This window comes from Sprattus sprattus (assembly GCF_963457725.1).
Source record: "Sprattus sprattus genome assembly, chromosome: 19".
In the NCBI taxonomy this organism is placed as follows: domain Eukaryota; kingdom Metazoa; phylum Chordata; class Actinopteri; order Clupeiformes; family Clupeidae; genus Sprattus; species Sprattus sprattus.
The window spans coordinates 17,964,770-17,981,785 of record NC_137917.1 but is presented as its reverse complement, the minus strand read 5'-3'; the positions used below and the strand labels follow the sequence as shown (position 1 = coordinate 17,981,785).

At 44.7% G+C, this 17,016-nt stretch overlaps 2 protein-coding genes across 3 annotated transcripts; both read right to left on the bottom strand.

Moving 5' to 3' along the window:
• Positions 1 to 484: 484 nt before the first annotated feature.
• On the bottom strand, positions 485 to 9,118 carry khdc4 (KH domain containing 4, pre-mRNA splicing factor). 2 transcript variants are annotated; one of them, XM_080857513.1, is made up of 14 exons: positions 8,981 to 9,118; positions 8,086 to 8,257; positions 7,649 to 7,774; positions 7,443 to 7,522; positions 6,709 to 6,761; positions 6,410 to 6,555; positions 5,510 to 5,727; positions 5,070 to 5,130; positions 4,533 to 4,590; positions 4,156 to 4,379; positions 3,652 to 3,870; positions 2,734 to 2,843; positions 2,283 to 2,374; positions 485 to 1,165 (listed from the first exon to the last, which is right to left on the bottom strand). In XM_080857513.1, exons 1-14 carry the CDS (start codon positions 9,007 to 9,009, stop codon positions 924 to 926), a joined length of 1,830 nt encoding a protein of 609 aa, XP_080713639.1. In that variant the 5' UTR covers positions 9,010 to 9,118; the 3' UTR covers positions 485 to 923. The 2 variants fall into 2 exon arrangements, with proteins under 2 accessions (XP_080713639.1, XP_080713640.1); XM_080857514.1 differs by having other exon boundaries at positions 3,727 to 3,870.
• Positions 9,119 to 9,837: 719 nt separating this feature from the next.
• LOC308381003 (NADH dehydrogenase [ubiquinone] flavoprotein 1, mitochondrial-like) lies at positions 9,838 to 15,850 on the bottom strand (the record flags this gene model as incomplete). Its single annotated transcript, XM_080858488.1, has 10 exons — positions 9,838 to 9,936; positions 10,346 to 10,491; positions 10,766 to 10,847; positions 11,275 to 11,441; positions 11,568 to 11,780; positions 12,186 to 12,375; positions 12,554 to 12,737; positions 14,846 to 15,016; positions 15,568 to 15,650; positions 15,740 to 15,850. 10 exons carry the CDS (start codon positions 15,848 to 15,850, stop codon positions 9,838 to 9,840), a joined length of 1,446 nt encoding a protein of 481 aa, XP_080714614.1.
• Positions 15,851 to 17,016: the final 1,166 nt, after the last annotated feature.

Here is a 17,016-nt window from a genome sequence, read left to right as displayed (position 1 = left end):
AAACATTTACACCATTTCAAAAAAACTCCCTGAAGAGTTTCTGTACTTTCGTCTCAATTAGGCTTATTGCTTACACCCTACTGGCATGTCTATAGAAACATGTAATCTCACTGGTGTACTGGTCTTAATAAATAATAGACTCACCATTCATTTACGTCTAACATGGTTTATTAGCCACTGGAACGCTGACTGATATGTGGTGAAGTTTCACTAAAGCAGTGCCATTCTTTAATATTACCATCATAGTGATACAGAAGACTGATGCATGATATTTTTTCCTGGTACCTTTGTACTGGTCTACTGACCACGGACACAGACTAGCAGGGCGGTTTTGTTTTGAAACTAGAAATGAGTATGGTGCCTTTGGTTCAACAACCGTGTAATTTGTCCTTCTAAACTATATCAAATACATGGTCAAGGCTACAGTTACCAAGGTTTTGTGATAACCAACATGGGAGACAAAAAAAAACAGCAAAAACATCGATACAATTATAAACAATGATTCACTGTTTATTTTGATCTAGCACTTCAACTCAAAAAAACAGTCTTCGAGTAAGCCAAGGTCACCTTCCAGTTAAGTTGGCAAGTGTTAGTTGCCTCCAAGTCTGTGTGCTCACCCACGTCCTGGGGGAGGACCAGCTAATTCATGAAATAGCATCCGTGTCTACCACCAAAAGTCTCTATCCTCCCGCTGAAGAGTCCCATTTCCTGATCGCAGTCCGAAGATGAGGCAAGCCCTCCACACATGAAAATGGTCATCAAGCTCAACTACATGGAGGGGTGTGTGTACGTGTGTGTCAGGGCTTTTTCTACAGAATGGGGTTGAGAGAGTGTGAGTGTGAGTGTGTGTGTGTGGATGACAGATGCTCCTGTGGAGGGCAAATGGGGGTGCAAGGACAGGAGGGCAGGGGGTGTTCTTTGTCTTAGGGGGCCATCCAAAATGGCATGGACTGCGGCGCCTGTGTTTTGGGTCGTGCTGGTGGGGGAGGGGGGGTTCGGTACTGCCCCAGAGTCCACCCTGAGGAGGAGGAGGAGGAAGAGGATGAGGAGATCATGGCCGAGTTACCTGCCCCGACCGATTTAGGGGTTGAGTGGTCCTCCTCTTCATCAGACGAGTCTCCGGTGTACGCCACCAGTCCTGTTTTCAGACGCTTCACAGATTGTTCTGTGTGGGGGGGAGGGGGATGACAAGACCGGGAGAAAGAGGAAAAAAAGAACACACAAGAGAAAAAGAGAACACAAGAACAACAAAACAAGCAGGCATACTCATAAAAAAAAATAGATGATTTTCCATTAGGTAGGTGAACAGAGAGAGACAAAGTTAATCAAAAAGCATTAATTAGGATTTTGTCGCACAGATGTTTGGTGTTGGGTGGGTGAGTGGGCGGGGGGGAGCAGAGGCGCAGGCAGGGGTTGGTCGCCATTGGTCAGCAGGAGGAGGCAAAAGTTCAGGCAATCCAATCAGGAAGTGGAATAGAGTGATTGAGGTCCATGAACCAACCCCCCACCCAATGTACACCAGCAGCATCCGGCATCCCCCCAGAGAGACATGGAAGAGAGAGAAGAACACAGAGAGAAAGAGAGAGAACACAAAACAGAGGAGAGAGGTGCGTTAGTGCGGGCGGACCACTCCTGCACAGGCTCGCCGCCGTTCTGATGACATCATCAGAGGGGGACGGCTGGCTGCTGGCACCAGCCAACGGAGAGAGGACTAGACGGAGAATAATTGGGGGAGGGTCAGTCTTTAGGCAAACAGAAGGGTGATGTCTGCTACTCTGCTCTGTTGGAAAGCCAGACAGTTTTTTACTCCCCTCCTGGAAATCATTTAGATAACATTTCCACTCCAAATAGCCTGATGACAAGAGAAAAGCTCAATCTTGAACAGATTAGGCAGTAGCTCAGTGGAGTCCCACTTATATCAGGGTATAAACGTCTGCATGCAGAGGTCAAGTTGTATGTGGTAGAAAAAGGCCATATCGAGACAGCAACTGACTTTGGACTGGTTCAAGCCCAGCACCGCCACTTCCAAGTCAGCTACTGCCTGGATAAGAGCAGGGGAGTCCAGATTGATGCAACGGTCCGCAGCTATGTGGGACAGGACCAGAGTTCTGTGGGGAAACAGGCATTTCATCCCCTGGGAGGAGGAAGTGATTGTGGAGGGCTTGGAAGTGAGGCATCTGCCAGGTCTGAACAGGAGCTAACCCAGATCTGAGCTCAGCTAACCCTGGCCTAGAGTTAGCTGCTGTGGGGGATGGGGGTGGGGGTGGGGGAACGGTCCTTACCCTGGGTGCCGCCTAGTGACCTTCTCTCCTCCAGTTTGGGCGGCCGCACTCCTCCGTTCACTGGCATGGGTGGCGGTGGCATTAGCTGCCGACTGGAGGGCAGAACATAGGTGAAACAGAAAGCGATTCATTATTTCATTATGCATTTTTTTTTCCAACTATTTATGATATTTTAACACATCATCATGTAGTGTGCCAACCCATTTTAGACTTAAAAGTAACAATAATCAAGAATGGCTTCCACCTGAACTCAATGTCAGATGTGAGTACACAGAAAAATGTGTTGCAATAAGTACACTATGCGTGTGTGCTTTAAGGGTGTTTTCCAGGTACTTTAGTACCATCTGTGTACACTGCTTCATTAGGAAATCATTACATCGGAAATAAAATCTACATATTTTGCAAGGCAAATGGCTAGAGAGCAGGACTTGTGGTTCTGAGCAGCACTTACCAGTCCCTCTCCTTGGGAGGCCCAGAAGAACTAGACGGCGGGGGTCCTGAAGACTCGGGACTGCCCATAGAGAAGCCTGCACCTAAATTAGTCATATGAATGGGTCCATGCTATGAGCAGAAAAACACAAATGGCATTAGCACACACCCTTCCCTGGATGTCCTGCCATTGCTGACCTAAGGAGGAGACTTCTGGGATGGAGCCGGTAGACACGGGCCAAATTAGGGCCAAATTCAGACCGGGTCCACCCCACAGTCCACTGTGCTTTATGGATGCGATACACACAGCTAACATCTGCATGGATCACACTCCACCCTCTCCTAAATTTGACTAACTGAAAAGCAATTAGGTAGGCAATATATAGGAGTAGTAGTGTGTGTGCGCACGCACACACGCACGCACACACACACACACTACTACTCCGTTTGAGGCTGCAGCTTAACTGTGGCGGACGCATCCATCATAGGCTGAAATAAAACTACTTTCTGAAAAGAAAGGCCTGAAGAAGGTTCACAGCACTAGGGTGCACAAACACATGACATCTCCTGGTCTGCCCAGACAGAAACAGTGGGAAGTACCTGACAGTTATACCTTCACTTAGACAAGGGACATTCGGGCCATTCCATGTTAATTCACCAAGCTTTTTTTTTTTTTGGTTTTGTTTTTAACTCCCACACCTCAAGTGTTATATTTGGTTCCCTTTTGCTTCGTTCATTTGATGAATCCATATGATGGAGAAATACCAAATCTTAGAGCCATGGGGGAATTATTTAACAAGTTACAGCCACTTTTACTGGGGGGTTTGACTTGACATGGAATGTCCAGTCTCTGATGGCGACACAAAAAATGTCAGTAATACTGACATAATGCATTAAAGAGGGTCTGATAAAAAACACCCCTCGAAATCACTGCCCACACCTCATCAGCCAGCGAGGCCTGTTTGCAGAGAAAGAGTGAGAGATAGTGTGTGAGGCTGTTGGAGCGGGCGATCACCTGGTATCCCAGCAGGCCGCTGTCGCTCTCATCAGGGACCTCCTCAGTGAAGCGCCGCTTCTGGGGGGGGTTGTGCATGGACGTGGGGGGAGGGACTTTAGGAAGAACTGGAGCCACAGGGTGGAAAGGAGCCTGGGACAGCATCTTTGTGTGTGTGTGTGAGAGAGTGAGACAGAGAGAGAGGGTGAAGATTAGAAGAGTCAAACAATATACTGAATGACTACCAAAACACAGCAATACATACAGGTAAACAAGGACTTAAACAAGAATAAATTGTGTACTTCATAAATACTGTAGTATCATATACTATGTAGTTACACGTCCAATCATCTCAGTGCACAAATGTGTGCCTATCACATGTGTCTATAAGTAAAAGCCAAGGCCACACAGGATAGAATGATCTCTCTCCATCAGCCTACTGCTACTCACCTGGGGCATGATGGGCGGCGCGGGGTTGATGGGATAATGGGCACTAGGAGGTGGGATTGGGGCAGGGGGCTGCCCAGGGGGCATGTGGGGGGGCACAACGTAGGGGGGAGGGATGGGCTGAGGAGGGGGCATGGGCATGGGGTAGACAGGCGGCTGGTACCCCGTGGGGGGGCCGTAGGGGGGCTGGGGCGGGAGGCCGTTCACTGGGGGGGGCTGGAGGAAGCCTGTCAGAAGACAGCCAGAGACGTTAGATTCAGACGGACTAGGACACAAGCCTGTTAAACTGTATAGTATAATGATATTGTGGTCTGACGGCTGCAGAAACACCTGCAGCAGGTAACTGGTGTCTATAGCCAAATGGAGGGAGAGCGGGTTACCTTGAGTGGGCACCATGGCAGTCATCTGACTGAGGAAGCGAGAGTACTCTGCATGCACCTAAGAGGAAGAGGTATCGGGAAGATGGTCAGGGAAATAACCCCCCGTGAGGGCTGAAACAGAGAATACAGAAGCGGACTCCTTCCTGTGCCAACCCTGGGGCTAGTGCTGCCATACTGCCGCCATTTTGCTTCCACTAACGAAAATGTTGTGTGCGCACGTGGTGTTCACACTATTTCTGTCCAACCACATGAGACTGGAAAATCTGGAGGAGACACAGGACTGAGGAGAAGGTGTAATAGCATTGCGCCCATTTTAAGCGTAAATGCCCTGTATTTTATCTCCGTTTGATGACCCCTTGTTAGCATGTGTATCTATTTCCAGATCCCTACACTTTTGTCTTTTGTTGCTATTGATCAGGGGCTCCATGAATGCACTCTATGGCGATTATTTTCAAATGTGCCCGCGACTGAATTATTTCTTTACTTTTAGTAATCATTCAAGCAGCGTGTATATGTCTATACTGTAGAGTTACTCACCGTCTGTAGGAGGTTTTCACACAGCGTCTTGGCTGCAGCAAGGCCCTCAGGTTTAGGGTGACTAGAGAGAAGACACACATTTCAGCAGGTCAGCAGTGCTCAGAGCATGCATGGATACTGATCCTGAAATGACATGGAATCAGTACACCTGCAAGCCTTACATACAGGTACACGATTGCTCTACTCATACTGACACCTGGTGGAGACACAATCCTTACGCACAGGTACACGAGTGCTATACTTATACTGACCACATGGTGGACACACATAGGTTATCTATTCATGACCTTATATGGGTGTACATGGTTTAGTAGTCAAACCAACCATTAGAAGATTGAATTGGATTTTCAGGCCATGTACTGATCTTATGTAGATGATCATGGGTGATGAACTCATCCTAATGTTAAGAAGAGGCATATAAGTTCTGCAGTCACACTAACCTTATGTAGATGTACATCGGTTCAAAGGCCTCTCTCCCGGAGGCAGGCTCCAGGCAGCCAGAGCCCTTGCCCCTGAGGAAGACCTTGGCGCCCGTCTCTGACTGGATGTGGTGGAGGAAGGAGCAGCATGGGCCCTCCACCTTCTCCTTCACGCTGAAACCGTGGATGGCGTGCTCCAGGCCCACAAATAGCTTGTCCTGGACATAGTGCTGGTGCATCTGAGAGAGAGAGAGGGAGATTTTAAACCAAAACACATACAATCTAATGTCCTGTCAGCTATGAACGTCATTACTAATTTTGTCCCTTCTCAAATTCAGTCAGTAACCTGCTCTGGTGATGCCAATCATGACATGGAAATGTATTATGTATGATCACAAACATTTCCTATAAATATATTCACACAGGGTTCCCACCCATTTTCACTGACACATTTCAAAACTTTAACATGACCTTCCAAGGGCCTTAATGACATTTCCATGACCTTTCACAACATACAAGTACACCAAGTTGTGCTCTTTACTCCACAGGTTGGGCCTCATTGTTGAATGAATATTTCCATTCCTTTTCTCATCAGGCTAGTAAGCCTGATGTCAATTCAAATGGAAACTATCATGTTGCATACAAAAAACAATATATAAAGAAGAAATCATCAATTCCATTAGACTTTTATATTTTATTTCATTACTTTTCCTAAACATGCAATGAATGTACTGAATGTCATGGCATTTCCAGGCCTGGTAAATGGAAATTCCATAACTTTTCCAGAATTTCTATGGCCGTGGAAACCCTGTTCACACAGTACACTGCACTTGTGTCTTCTGCGCATGTTTTGGTTGGTCTGGTTAAAAGGCGGGCTGCATTGACGGCCTTGGTTTGATAGAGATGTGTGTTGAGTCTCACCCCTGACTGGTAATGTGGTTTGTGGCCCATGGGGGGCAGGGCTGGGGGAGGCGGCTGCTGGTAAACGGGGACCGCCGCGGCATTTGAGCTGGTGGCGGCCTTCACCACACCGTTGGTGATGATCTCCTTGATCTTATTCACAGCTCCTGCACACACACACACACACACACACACACACAAACACATACACGCACACGCACACAGACAGATGCAAAGGGTTAATCTGTGCAGAGAATTAAGTGTTTCTGTATTGCACATTACCGGTCGGTGGGTTGATGAAAATTAAAACATATACTTACGATCCACTATATCCCTGGTTTGGCCCTGGACATGAAGGTAAAGTGGACGTTCACTGCAGAAAGCAAGAAAGGAATTACACAAGGCATTATTAACCTTTTGCATTTCACTTTTTGAGGTAGCGGTTTTCAGCCTCAAGCTTATGACTCATAACAGTAACACCACACAACACACAATTACTGCCAGCTGATTCAGATGCTGGAGGAAACACAAACCAACAAGCACGCGCAGCACAAGCACAGGCAACATTAAGAGCTGAGCATGTTAACCAAATCCCAAACACTGCCATACACCTAAACTGGCTCCATGTCCAACACCTGATGAACCAAACTACTTGAGCCAATAGCCCCATTTACATTTGGGCCAACCACACCTTGCTGGAACTTAGTTCCTGGTCAAGGGAGTGTTTACACTGTACCGAGTTAGGCTTAAACAGGGCTTAAGCAGGAACCCATAGACCTAGCCCAGCTCAAAGGTCAGGGTGTAAGTATGGCTATAATAAGTAAGAAAGCAGTATAATACTCCATTGTTTGTGTATCTGTGCTAGCGGTTTGCTCCATTTTGTTCGTCTGTCCATTGCAAAGTTGTACAGTGTCTTTATTGCTGCAAGTTTTGTTTTTGGTTCGATGGTCCATAGCGTAAATGCATCAGGAACTCAAGACAAAGTTCCTGGGCATCAAGGTTAACAGTGTTAATGGGGCTAATATATACCTAATCCACCTGGCAACACACTCACCTTGGCAATGCCTTGTTCTTCTCTTCTACTGTCATGTAGCGCCCCCTAGTGGACACAGCAGCACCACTCACTTTACTGATCTGTGGGTAACAAGAGGGGAATTACACAAAATGTCTAGTTCTTGAGATGTGCACACATCATCACAGAGCAACACCTGCTGTGGTAAGAGTGATTTCTTATTAACAGGACTGAGTCAAAGCGCTGACCTCGTCTTGTGTCTGTCCTCGGGTCAGAAGATTGCGGCAGGTGAGAGGCACATCATTAATCTCCACCTCAGCCACCACCAGATCGTCCTTGGCTTTCACTGGTTGCTGAGGCTTACCAGCTGAACCCTGGGCAACAGGGAGGAGTCAAACACAGAGGAGGTTTTAGCACGGGTAAGAGCATGGGAAAGGATGGCTACACACCCAGACACACACACCCACCCACAAACAACCAAACAGCAACAGAATCTTTCCCTTTACTCTTTTCCATATACAATTAATTAAAGATCAGAATGTACTTGGATCAAATGACGTCAACAGCTTGAATCAGCTGTCTTTTATTTCTCTTCTATTGCGTTTTAGCGCATGATACACCGATTCTGAGTACATCACAGCAGTGCCAGAAATGTACTACTTGATACCACCCCCTGCGCTCTTACCTTATCCACGGGCCCAGGACCACCGATCTGAGATGGCTTCAGTTTGCCCTTAGCCACAAGCATGGCGTTTATCTTGGCGGCTACGGCGGCCGCCGCATCCAGAGCCCCCGTTGGCGCTGCCTCGGGTTCCCCCATAGAGCCTGGCCCCGGCTGGTCCCACTTACTGCGGCGACTATTAAGAGACGAGAAGAGACAGGTGTATGTCATAAGTTACGCCCCCTCCAAAATGGAAAACTATCTCTTAACAACGATAACTTAGAACACAAACATGTTGTGACCAAGTTATTCATATTCAACGTAAATTGACATTAGGAATACAGCATATATGAACCTATTCGTCGTCTATCTGCCTGTATGTTAGCTATCTGGAGTGATAAAGCTGGTGACAGGTTAGCTAACGTTAAGTTATTGTTCAAGTTAACGTTGAAACGTGAAGACGGTAAACTTGTTTAATACAAAATTAGTAACTTTGTGAACTATCTGAAATGTATAATAGAGCAGAGTATAACAATCGGCGCTGATTGCCAATAACGTTTAGCTTAAGTTAGCCTAGCTACTCTCGCGAGCCACCTAGCTACAACACATATTGATACTTCTTTGGCTAAAAACAGCTAACGTTAACTGTTAGCTACCAAGCAATCGGATTATCTTGACCTTTCAACGGCACCACTGGAAGTCTTAATACTCTATGCAAGTAATATGTCTGCCAAGGGCTGCAACCTTGTGTAGTTAGAAACGATATATTTGCTGACTAGTGCTTAAGTGAACAAGTAACAGCACACAAGCTAACATTAGTTACTCCGCCATTAGGCTTTCATTAAACTGAGAATCTGGAAAAGGCGAGCGTTGAGACATTACATGGTGATACAAAGGTCAGAGCTGCTACCACACTCACCCGCCATTTGATGTTCCACCAAATGACATCAATTTCAATTTCTTGTTCAATACACCTCTGCAAATAAGTCAAGCGACCACAGACTGTGCACACTTTCAATACGGTGCTGTCTATCGCCCCGACTGCAGCGCCAGCAAATGAGGTCAAATTAAACACTATTACTTCCGGGTTAATATGTAGTTTCTTTTCACTCTTTTCAGCATTCGTCGCCACTAGAATTTTGATCAATCTGGTGTGTGCCTGGTTTTACACATGCGGGCTCAGCACGTATGTAGTTATGGCAAAGTATAGATGTTTACGTATGCTTAGCATTTTAGTCTTTGGCATTATACAAGCTGCTTAATAAAATATGTAGGCCTATAATAAAATCTACTTATACAAGAAATATGAATGCAGTTGGTATATTGGTAAGTTTAAAAATACCCTATGTGCCCAGGACCGAAGTCAAATTATTGCTAATTGACATGGACGAGATCATAATATTTTGCTTGATGGTGATTTGAATTAACATTCAGATAGGTGGTTATTGTGGGAAAATGAGTTAGCCATGTTTAAATAGTGGGTAAAGTTGTTGGCTTAACACAGTTAGGCATAGTTAACCCTGTAGTTATAATTTAGCATTGTTGAATTCAACAAGAACACCTTGCGAATCAAAACTGCAAGTTCTTAGTTTTACAGAGCTTTATTTGTAACAGTTCTAGTTTTCCAAAATAAATGACAGAGTAAAGAATGGAATGGAATGTAGAATGCTCTTCATATAAATTCAATATTTAATATTTGCGCAGACATTTTAAAGTGTGATTAGTGTATGGAAATATATTTATTATAATTATGGTTATTATTGCAACACAGTAGCATCAGACAATCTCTCTTCTCTTCTCGGCCTCTGATGGCTGGACCTGCTTGAATGTATTGATGCGGTCCTCCATGACAGGCCGGAAGTGCCTGATAAGCCCCTGCAAGATGGCAACAGGAAGGCGATCAATGCGTGTGGAAAGCACATGATAAACTTTTGTTATTGTCCCAAACACTGAACAGACAGTTAGACAACTGTGAGGAGCAATTAGCATAATTTGACGAAAAGTGTTTAGATTAGAATCATTGAGTCATTGAAATCAAGAATGAAATCACATATACATGCCTAGGAATAAACCATGCATTGGTCATCGTTTTGCAAACTAGCCAACGAAGTTATTCTTTACAGGAGAAATAAATGCAGGCATTCTCATAGGCCTTTAGATTTGTACACTTAGTTGTACTGAAAAAAAACTTGAGACCATCTATGGTGAGTATATCGGTCCACTGTGGTTATTATGTCTATGTCCCTGCTCATCTGTGGACAGGTGTACCTGCCCCCCCTCTCACCTGCACAGGCCAGGCGGCCCCATCCCCCAGGGCGCAGATGGTGTGGCCCTCAATCTGCTTGCTGAGCTCCCAGATCATGTCAATCTCAGAGTTCCGGGCGTCGCCTTTCACAAACCGCCACATCAGTGTGTTCATCCAGTCTACGCCTGAGATGGACAGAAAGAGCCAACACGACAGGTGTAAAACACACAGGTTAATCTGACTGAGCATAAAAAGGAGACAGAGATTTTATTTATGAAGCGTTTTTTTTTTTTTATATCTAGATCAATTTTGCAGATGTTTCACCAGCTACCAATGGTCAATATGATCTGAGAAATAAATCCAGCCAAAACTTTTGAATGTACTTTTAGAATGGCTGGTAAGAGTGGCATCCTAAACCCTTGCCAACACCCAGAGGTTAGTTGAGTTGCAGTTCCTTACCTTCCCTGCAGGGGGTGCACTGGCCACAGCTTTCATGCTTGTAGAACTCTACCAAGCGGGCAATGGCCCTGATCACATCCGTCTAGGCAAGCAGAAAATAATTTATGGACCAGCTCAGGCTGGGAATGCTTGTGTGGTTTCAATGAATAAAACATCACAAAGTGCACACAAAAACACAAAACAAAATTCACTGACATGTTTTTTTATCACTTTTAACACGACCCACTCTGTTAAATTTTGATCTGAGGAAGCATCCTAAAAGTTTAACTGAATTAAGCTTGCTCTCCATGTGCAAAATAACATGTTTAGTGACTATCTTTAGGCCTATTCTATGTGAATGTCAGTAAATGTCCAAACCATTGACCATTTATAACTGATTATAATATCTGTAGATAATCACATCTACATCTCCTGTTGTCTGTGACAATCGCAAACAACAGAGCAATGTGAGAGGGCTCCTGAGGTGACATTGAGGTGACATAGAGTTGACATTGGCATGAAGTGCTCACAGATTTGTCCATGACGATGACTGCAGCGGTGCCCAGAGCAGTCTCAGCGCGCACCAGGTCATCGAAGTCCATCAGGACGTCCTCACACACGGAGCGGGGGATGATGGGAGTAGAGGAGCCTCCTGGGATCACCCCCAGCAGGTTGTCCCACCCACCTCTTACCCCACCTGGCCAATCACAGAGCACGCCATGAGTATCATCATTATCATCATCAATTACTGGCATTACAGGTGTGTATTTGTACAGGTTAAACATACACAAACATATTCAGGCATAAATATCACCAAACACACCTGCATGCCTCTCGATGAGTTCTTTAAGGGAAATGGACATCTCCTCTTCCACAGTGCATGGTGTGTTCACATGACCTGAGATATTGAAGAGCTTCGTTCCAGAGTTCCTCTCTCTCCCGAAGCTGAGAAACCATGTGCCACCCCGACGACAGATAGCAGGTGCCACGGCAACCGTTTCCACATTGGCGACCGTCGTCGGGCATCCGAACACTCCTAGAAGCCCAGAGAGAGCCGTTGCAGTTCTCAGGTGTCATGAGGAATGTAACATTTTCTAAGTTCATATGTCATGTAGCAGTGAGCATTTACAAATGACTTAGATAATAATTCACCAAGGTCAACCAAATTAAGCCATTAATGCAACAACATTATTAACATTTAAGTACAACATTAGAAGTGTCCTAGTGCAGAACAGTATCCACAGCAAAAAGCATCACATCCCCCAGAGGAACATAAAGCTATGATGTAGGTATAAAAGCAAGTATGGTGGTTAAGGTTGATCTGTACCTCTCTATCTACGGATAGTACTATTCATCAACCATTTGTGGTCAGACCACTGCAGCAAATTTGTGACCCATATATTCTCGATGCCCTGCTTGGCAGTGAGTGTAATGTGCTGACCTATATCTGCGGGGAATGGCGGCTTGAGCCTTGGCTTCCCTTGTTTGCCCTCGATGGACTCAATGAGTGCCGTCTCCTCCCCGCAGATGTATGCTCCGGCCCCCCGCGTCACATACACGTCAAAGTCATACCCCGAGCCACAGGCATTCTTCCCAATCAGGCCCGCCTTGTAGGCCTCCTGTATCGCCACCTGCAGGCAGGAGGCAGAAGTTTTTTTTTCATTTTTCATTTCTTATCCTGAATTCCTCAGTAATATTCCTGGATTTTACTTCTGAAGTTTTCTTCTACATCTTGTAATAAGAAGTTTGACCATCTTTGAGAGATAGCACATTCAGAGACCGCGAATCTGTCTTTGAGAAGTGGGCCACCTGTAAATTGGAGGACTCGTTGTAGAACTCGCCACGAATGTAGATGTAGGCGGCCCGTGCCCCCATGGCTTTGCCCGCCACCAGGCAGCCCTCCACCAATTTATGGGGGTCATGGCGCATGATCTCACGGTCCTTACAGGTGCCAGGCTCGCCCTCATCTGCATTAACCACCAGGTACTTAGGTCTGGGGGTGGGAGGATGGGTGGGGAGGAGGAGGACAAAGTGTGGAGGAAAGACAAAAGAAATTATTACTAAAATAATGAAGAAGTTTGTTTTTGCAGATATTCATATGATTCAATAACAACAATCGAAATAGTTCAACAACAAGTATAAGTGAACGGCTGTTTTCTCACGGCTGAGTTGCTCATCAAAGTCTCTTTAGATATGGGGTTAAGTCTTTAAAATTTCTCTCACATATAAAATCCGTAACAATGTCAGATTGAAAACAATCCATGATCAATAAAGAATTGCCAGTTTCACTTAGCCGTCGATCTCAGTAAAGTTCTCTGGGTCTTCATTCCCAAATGAAACAGAATGTTACAGAATAGTGAGTGGAAACCTTCTGTAAGGAGAGACAGTGAATACTGCCAGCTAAAATGTCTAGAAGAGAGACTAGAGCAATAATTCATAAGGCCTCATGCTAGTTCACCTATCTATCCCACCAACAGTTGAATGTTGCTAAGGTGTGTTAATATGAATTAATTAGATGATGAGTTAAACGTATGTTTGAAGTGTTTCTACCTTTTCCTATTATAATTTTATGAGTTAAATTGAGGAGACTGTATAGTCAGCTAAATAACTTGCTATCATTTCATGCAAATTGAACTATGGGCAGAAATACATGTCACTAGAAACTGAATCTGAATAATGTATGATTGAATTTGAATTGCTCTATTCGAATAATATCATTAAAAAACTGAATTTCAATAATATAATTTGAATTTGTAATGTTTAACTTGAATGTTTGCACTGGAAAACTGAATCTGAATATATCATTTTGAATTAAAAGTTGAAGGAATTTACCTTGTTTCACACCCACAAACTACTGTCGTTTCAAGAAAATGTCCATGAATGTGTTGTAGTAAATTACCCTAGTCACCCCTTGGGTCGGTCACAACCGTGGCGGTGATCTGCACCTGGGTGTAATATTAACGCTTTTTGGCCCGTGGACTGCATGTGGGACGCCTCTATGATGGTGTGCATGTTGGAACACTTGGACACTTCTCCTCCACCAGCCCAAAGGGTGGATCTCTGGGCTGTACAACCTAGTCACTTGGACTTGCTTCCAGATGGGTGTACACCAAAACTGCAGGGGTAGACATTTACCCTGCAAATGTCTATATATTGCCGCCAGCTCCAGCTCCAGGACATTAAACATCCTTCTGTTCATATGAGCTTTTCCTGTTTGTTTTTAAAAAACATAATCTGCTATCCCAAACACGTTGAACTGAGAGTGTGGCTTCAGCCAGTGTGGTGTTACTTTACCCTTTGTTGCCTCCCAATATGGTGGCGTGAAAAATGCAAAATACTGCTAAATGGTGTGCACTCTGGCTGGATGTGAACCCTGATGCTCTGAGGCTATTTGTTCTGACCCACAGGGACGTGCACAGGAGGGGGCTAAGGTTGCTCTGGCAACTGCCCGTTTGCCCTCCTCGACTGAAATTGCCCCTCCGAAGGAAATATATATATATATTTTTAAATAGTATTACGGCTCCAGAACTTCATGAATGCCTAGATAAAATAATCGCGGAATAAGCGTCCAAAAATGATATAAAATGATATAGGCAAAATATGCGTGCAGGGGACGGGGGCGTGGCAGCGGTGGTTAGTGACAGTTTAAAATGATATAGGCAAAATATGCGTCCAGGGGCTGGGGGCGTGGCAGCGGCGGTGACAAAAATAACATGTTGCTCCTTTTTTCCAGGGCAGAGCAACTGCCCTTCAAAATTCCTGTGCACGTCCCTTCTGACCCATATAAACTCGTGCTCTGTGACAGTATCACTCAGCTATTGTGGGTTTCACCAAATCATCTTTTATAAGGTAAAGGCTGAGAAATGCTAGATAGTGTAGATACGATACGTACATCAGATATAAATTTTCTAGTAAATACTTGATGCCTTTCAACCTTTTTCAGTCTTATCTGTGAGACTGAAACTATTGCACTATTTTTGATTAAAATAAACGATGGAAAATGCTGCAAGTACGCACCAGAAATTCATATTGAGTTGTAACAAATAGTAACAGCCCAATTTTCACTAGAAAATCAGTCTGTGTGCAGCTGTGCCCACTGACCTGCCATCGCTGGGTTTGTTCATGAAGCTCCACTTCATACCAGTGGGGAAGCCTGCGCCCCCCCGACCCCTCAGCCCTGACACCTTCACCTCATTCAGGATCCACTCATGGCCCTTCAGCAGGATCTCCTTGGTCTTGTACCAGTCGCCTCGTTTCAGCGCCCCCTTTAGTCTGGGGGGAGAAGTGCAGTAGATGTCAGCATGGCCTGTCTCAGTTCTTACATCTGAGCCCTTTTTAAAGTAATTTCCAAATTCACGTTCCATCAATTCTGAATGTCACATATATGTTATGAGTGTTTACTAACCGAGAGGATAGTGGTCTAAATAGAAATACATGTTTGGGTGCAGATTTGCTTTCTAGAGTTGGCCCCTGAGTTTAAATCAAGAGTTTGGGCAACTCCTTATTGGACCAAGGACGTTCACAAGTGCGAAGGACAAGACTGGGAACGCTTGTCTATCCTGCAACCGCAGTTCAGTTAACAAGCAAAGAGGGATTCTTCACAGTGCAGTTGGAGGGTATAAATGTTCATGTGACACTTCCATTGGAATGACACAAAAGCTGTTGTTCTTTAAGCTTGACATCAGATATAATCAACGGTAACGGTGTAATGACAGAACATGATGTTTTCTGATGCATGTTTTGTATGTGTGGAAGAATAAAAGAAAGAAAGAAAGAAAGGAGAGAGAGAGAGAGAATGTACGTGTAACGGTGTTTGGTAGTACCTCCAGTCATGGCGTCCATACAAGTTGGTGAATATCCTGTCTTGATCGCTCAAAGGACCAAAATGTGTCTTTTTTGGTGTCTCCTGAGGTATTTAACAGAAACACATTTTACATCAAACACTATTATTTTAGAAGTCAGGTCTGATTTTGCCGTAATACGGGTTAACATTACCTGCGTCTTGGCCGCGGTGCTGTAGCCGCGTGTGAGGGCTGCAGTGTTGCGGGATGTTGACGCTGCTGAGCGCGCCCCTGCGCTTACTATCGCTCTGCGAAGGCACAGCATCCTGTCCGGCTGCGTTGGAAACGGGACGAGGTGGGCACCATGCCGAAATATTACTCCACGTTCAAGGGCAAAGTTACAAAGCTTGGTGTAAAGTAACTTCAGAGTTAACAATACTTTACAGTGCATTAGCCACTTTGGTTTGCGTGAAGATGTTTTGAAATCGGTATGACATTATTACATGAATGAAATGTAGTTTTGTTTATAATTACGCATCTATGAAGACTAGCTTACAAATAGGTCAAATGAACATTCTACCGCTGGAAACGTAGCACCTGCCAAGTCTTAAATAACTTGTGGCCTATTCATTAGACCGCTTATTTTAACCACGTAGTTTGCATAACCTGAGAATTTGGATCAAGGGCACTAGGTTACATCAACTTCATGGTTCACACAAAATCGTGATAAGGGTTTTCGAAAAACACAAAATAAAACAAACAAACAAAAGGACAGTTAGCTAGAAACCTCACTTTTACCTTACCTGAGGACGTTAGCTAGCTCAGGTAACGTTAGGCCACCGTTAGTGATCAAGGCACCTTCCGTTATAAACATAGACTCATTTGTATAGCTTATTATACTACAGATGTAATATAGGAAGACCAATAAACATAATAAACATTCAGAAGGACAGAGTTATCACGAAACAGTCCAGATGAAATTTGATAAAACCTAAGATGACATTCAGCTGTGCATGGCATCAGCAACATGAGTGGGATAGCTGGTGCAAGCTAGCCTGCTAGAACTTGAGACAAAGCTCATATAACTTGCATGCCCCGCTGTTAAAAGAGCCTTTAATCCCCATTCACCTTCTGGCGCTCAGACAGACTTCCCAAACCATTAATGCTCGTTTATGATGGTCAACTACTAAGTAGTTTTGAAATTTAACACAACAAAGTTAATTATTTCGCAGTTTTAGTAACTAACGTTCCCTGCATGTCATCTTACCTAGCAACTATACGCCTAATGTAACTCCGTTACTTACCACAGGATGTAGGCGACGTTTCGCCGAAGATCTATTTGTGTTCTATCCGGCTTTCGGACGTCCCACGTTAATACCCACGCAGGTGCCTCGGAGAATTAAAGGAGCGGCCTGGGAGTCTTTGCAGTCGGTTTAAATAGTATATATCGTGTAAAATTGAACACTGAATTCACTGTCTATGATATTTAGC

Excerpts from the sequence above, each read along its gene's own strand:
- khdc4 (XM_080857513.1), bottom strand. The coding sequence starts at position 9,009 with ATGTCATTTGGTGGAACATCAAATGGCGG. Across the intron at positions 7,775-8,085 it reads GTCCTGGGCCCGTGGATAAG|GGTTCAGCTGGTAAGCCTCA; the intron begins GTAAGAGCGCAG and ends CCTGTTGCCCAG. Across the intron at positions 6,762-7,442 it reads AAGAACAAGGCATTGCCAAG|TGAACGTCCACTTTACCTTC; the intron begins GTGAGTGTGTTG and ends TGCTTTCTGCAG.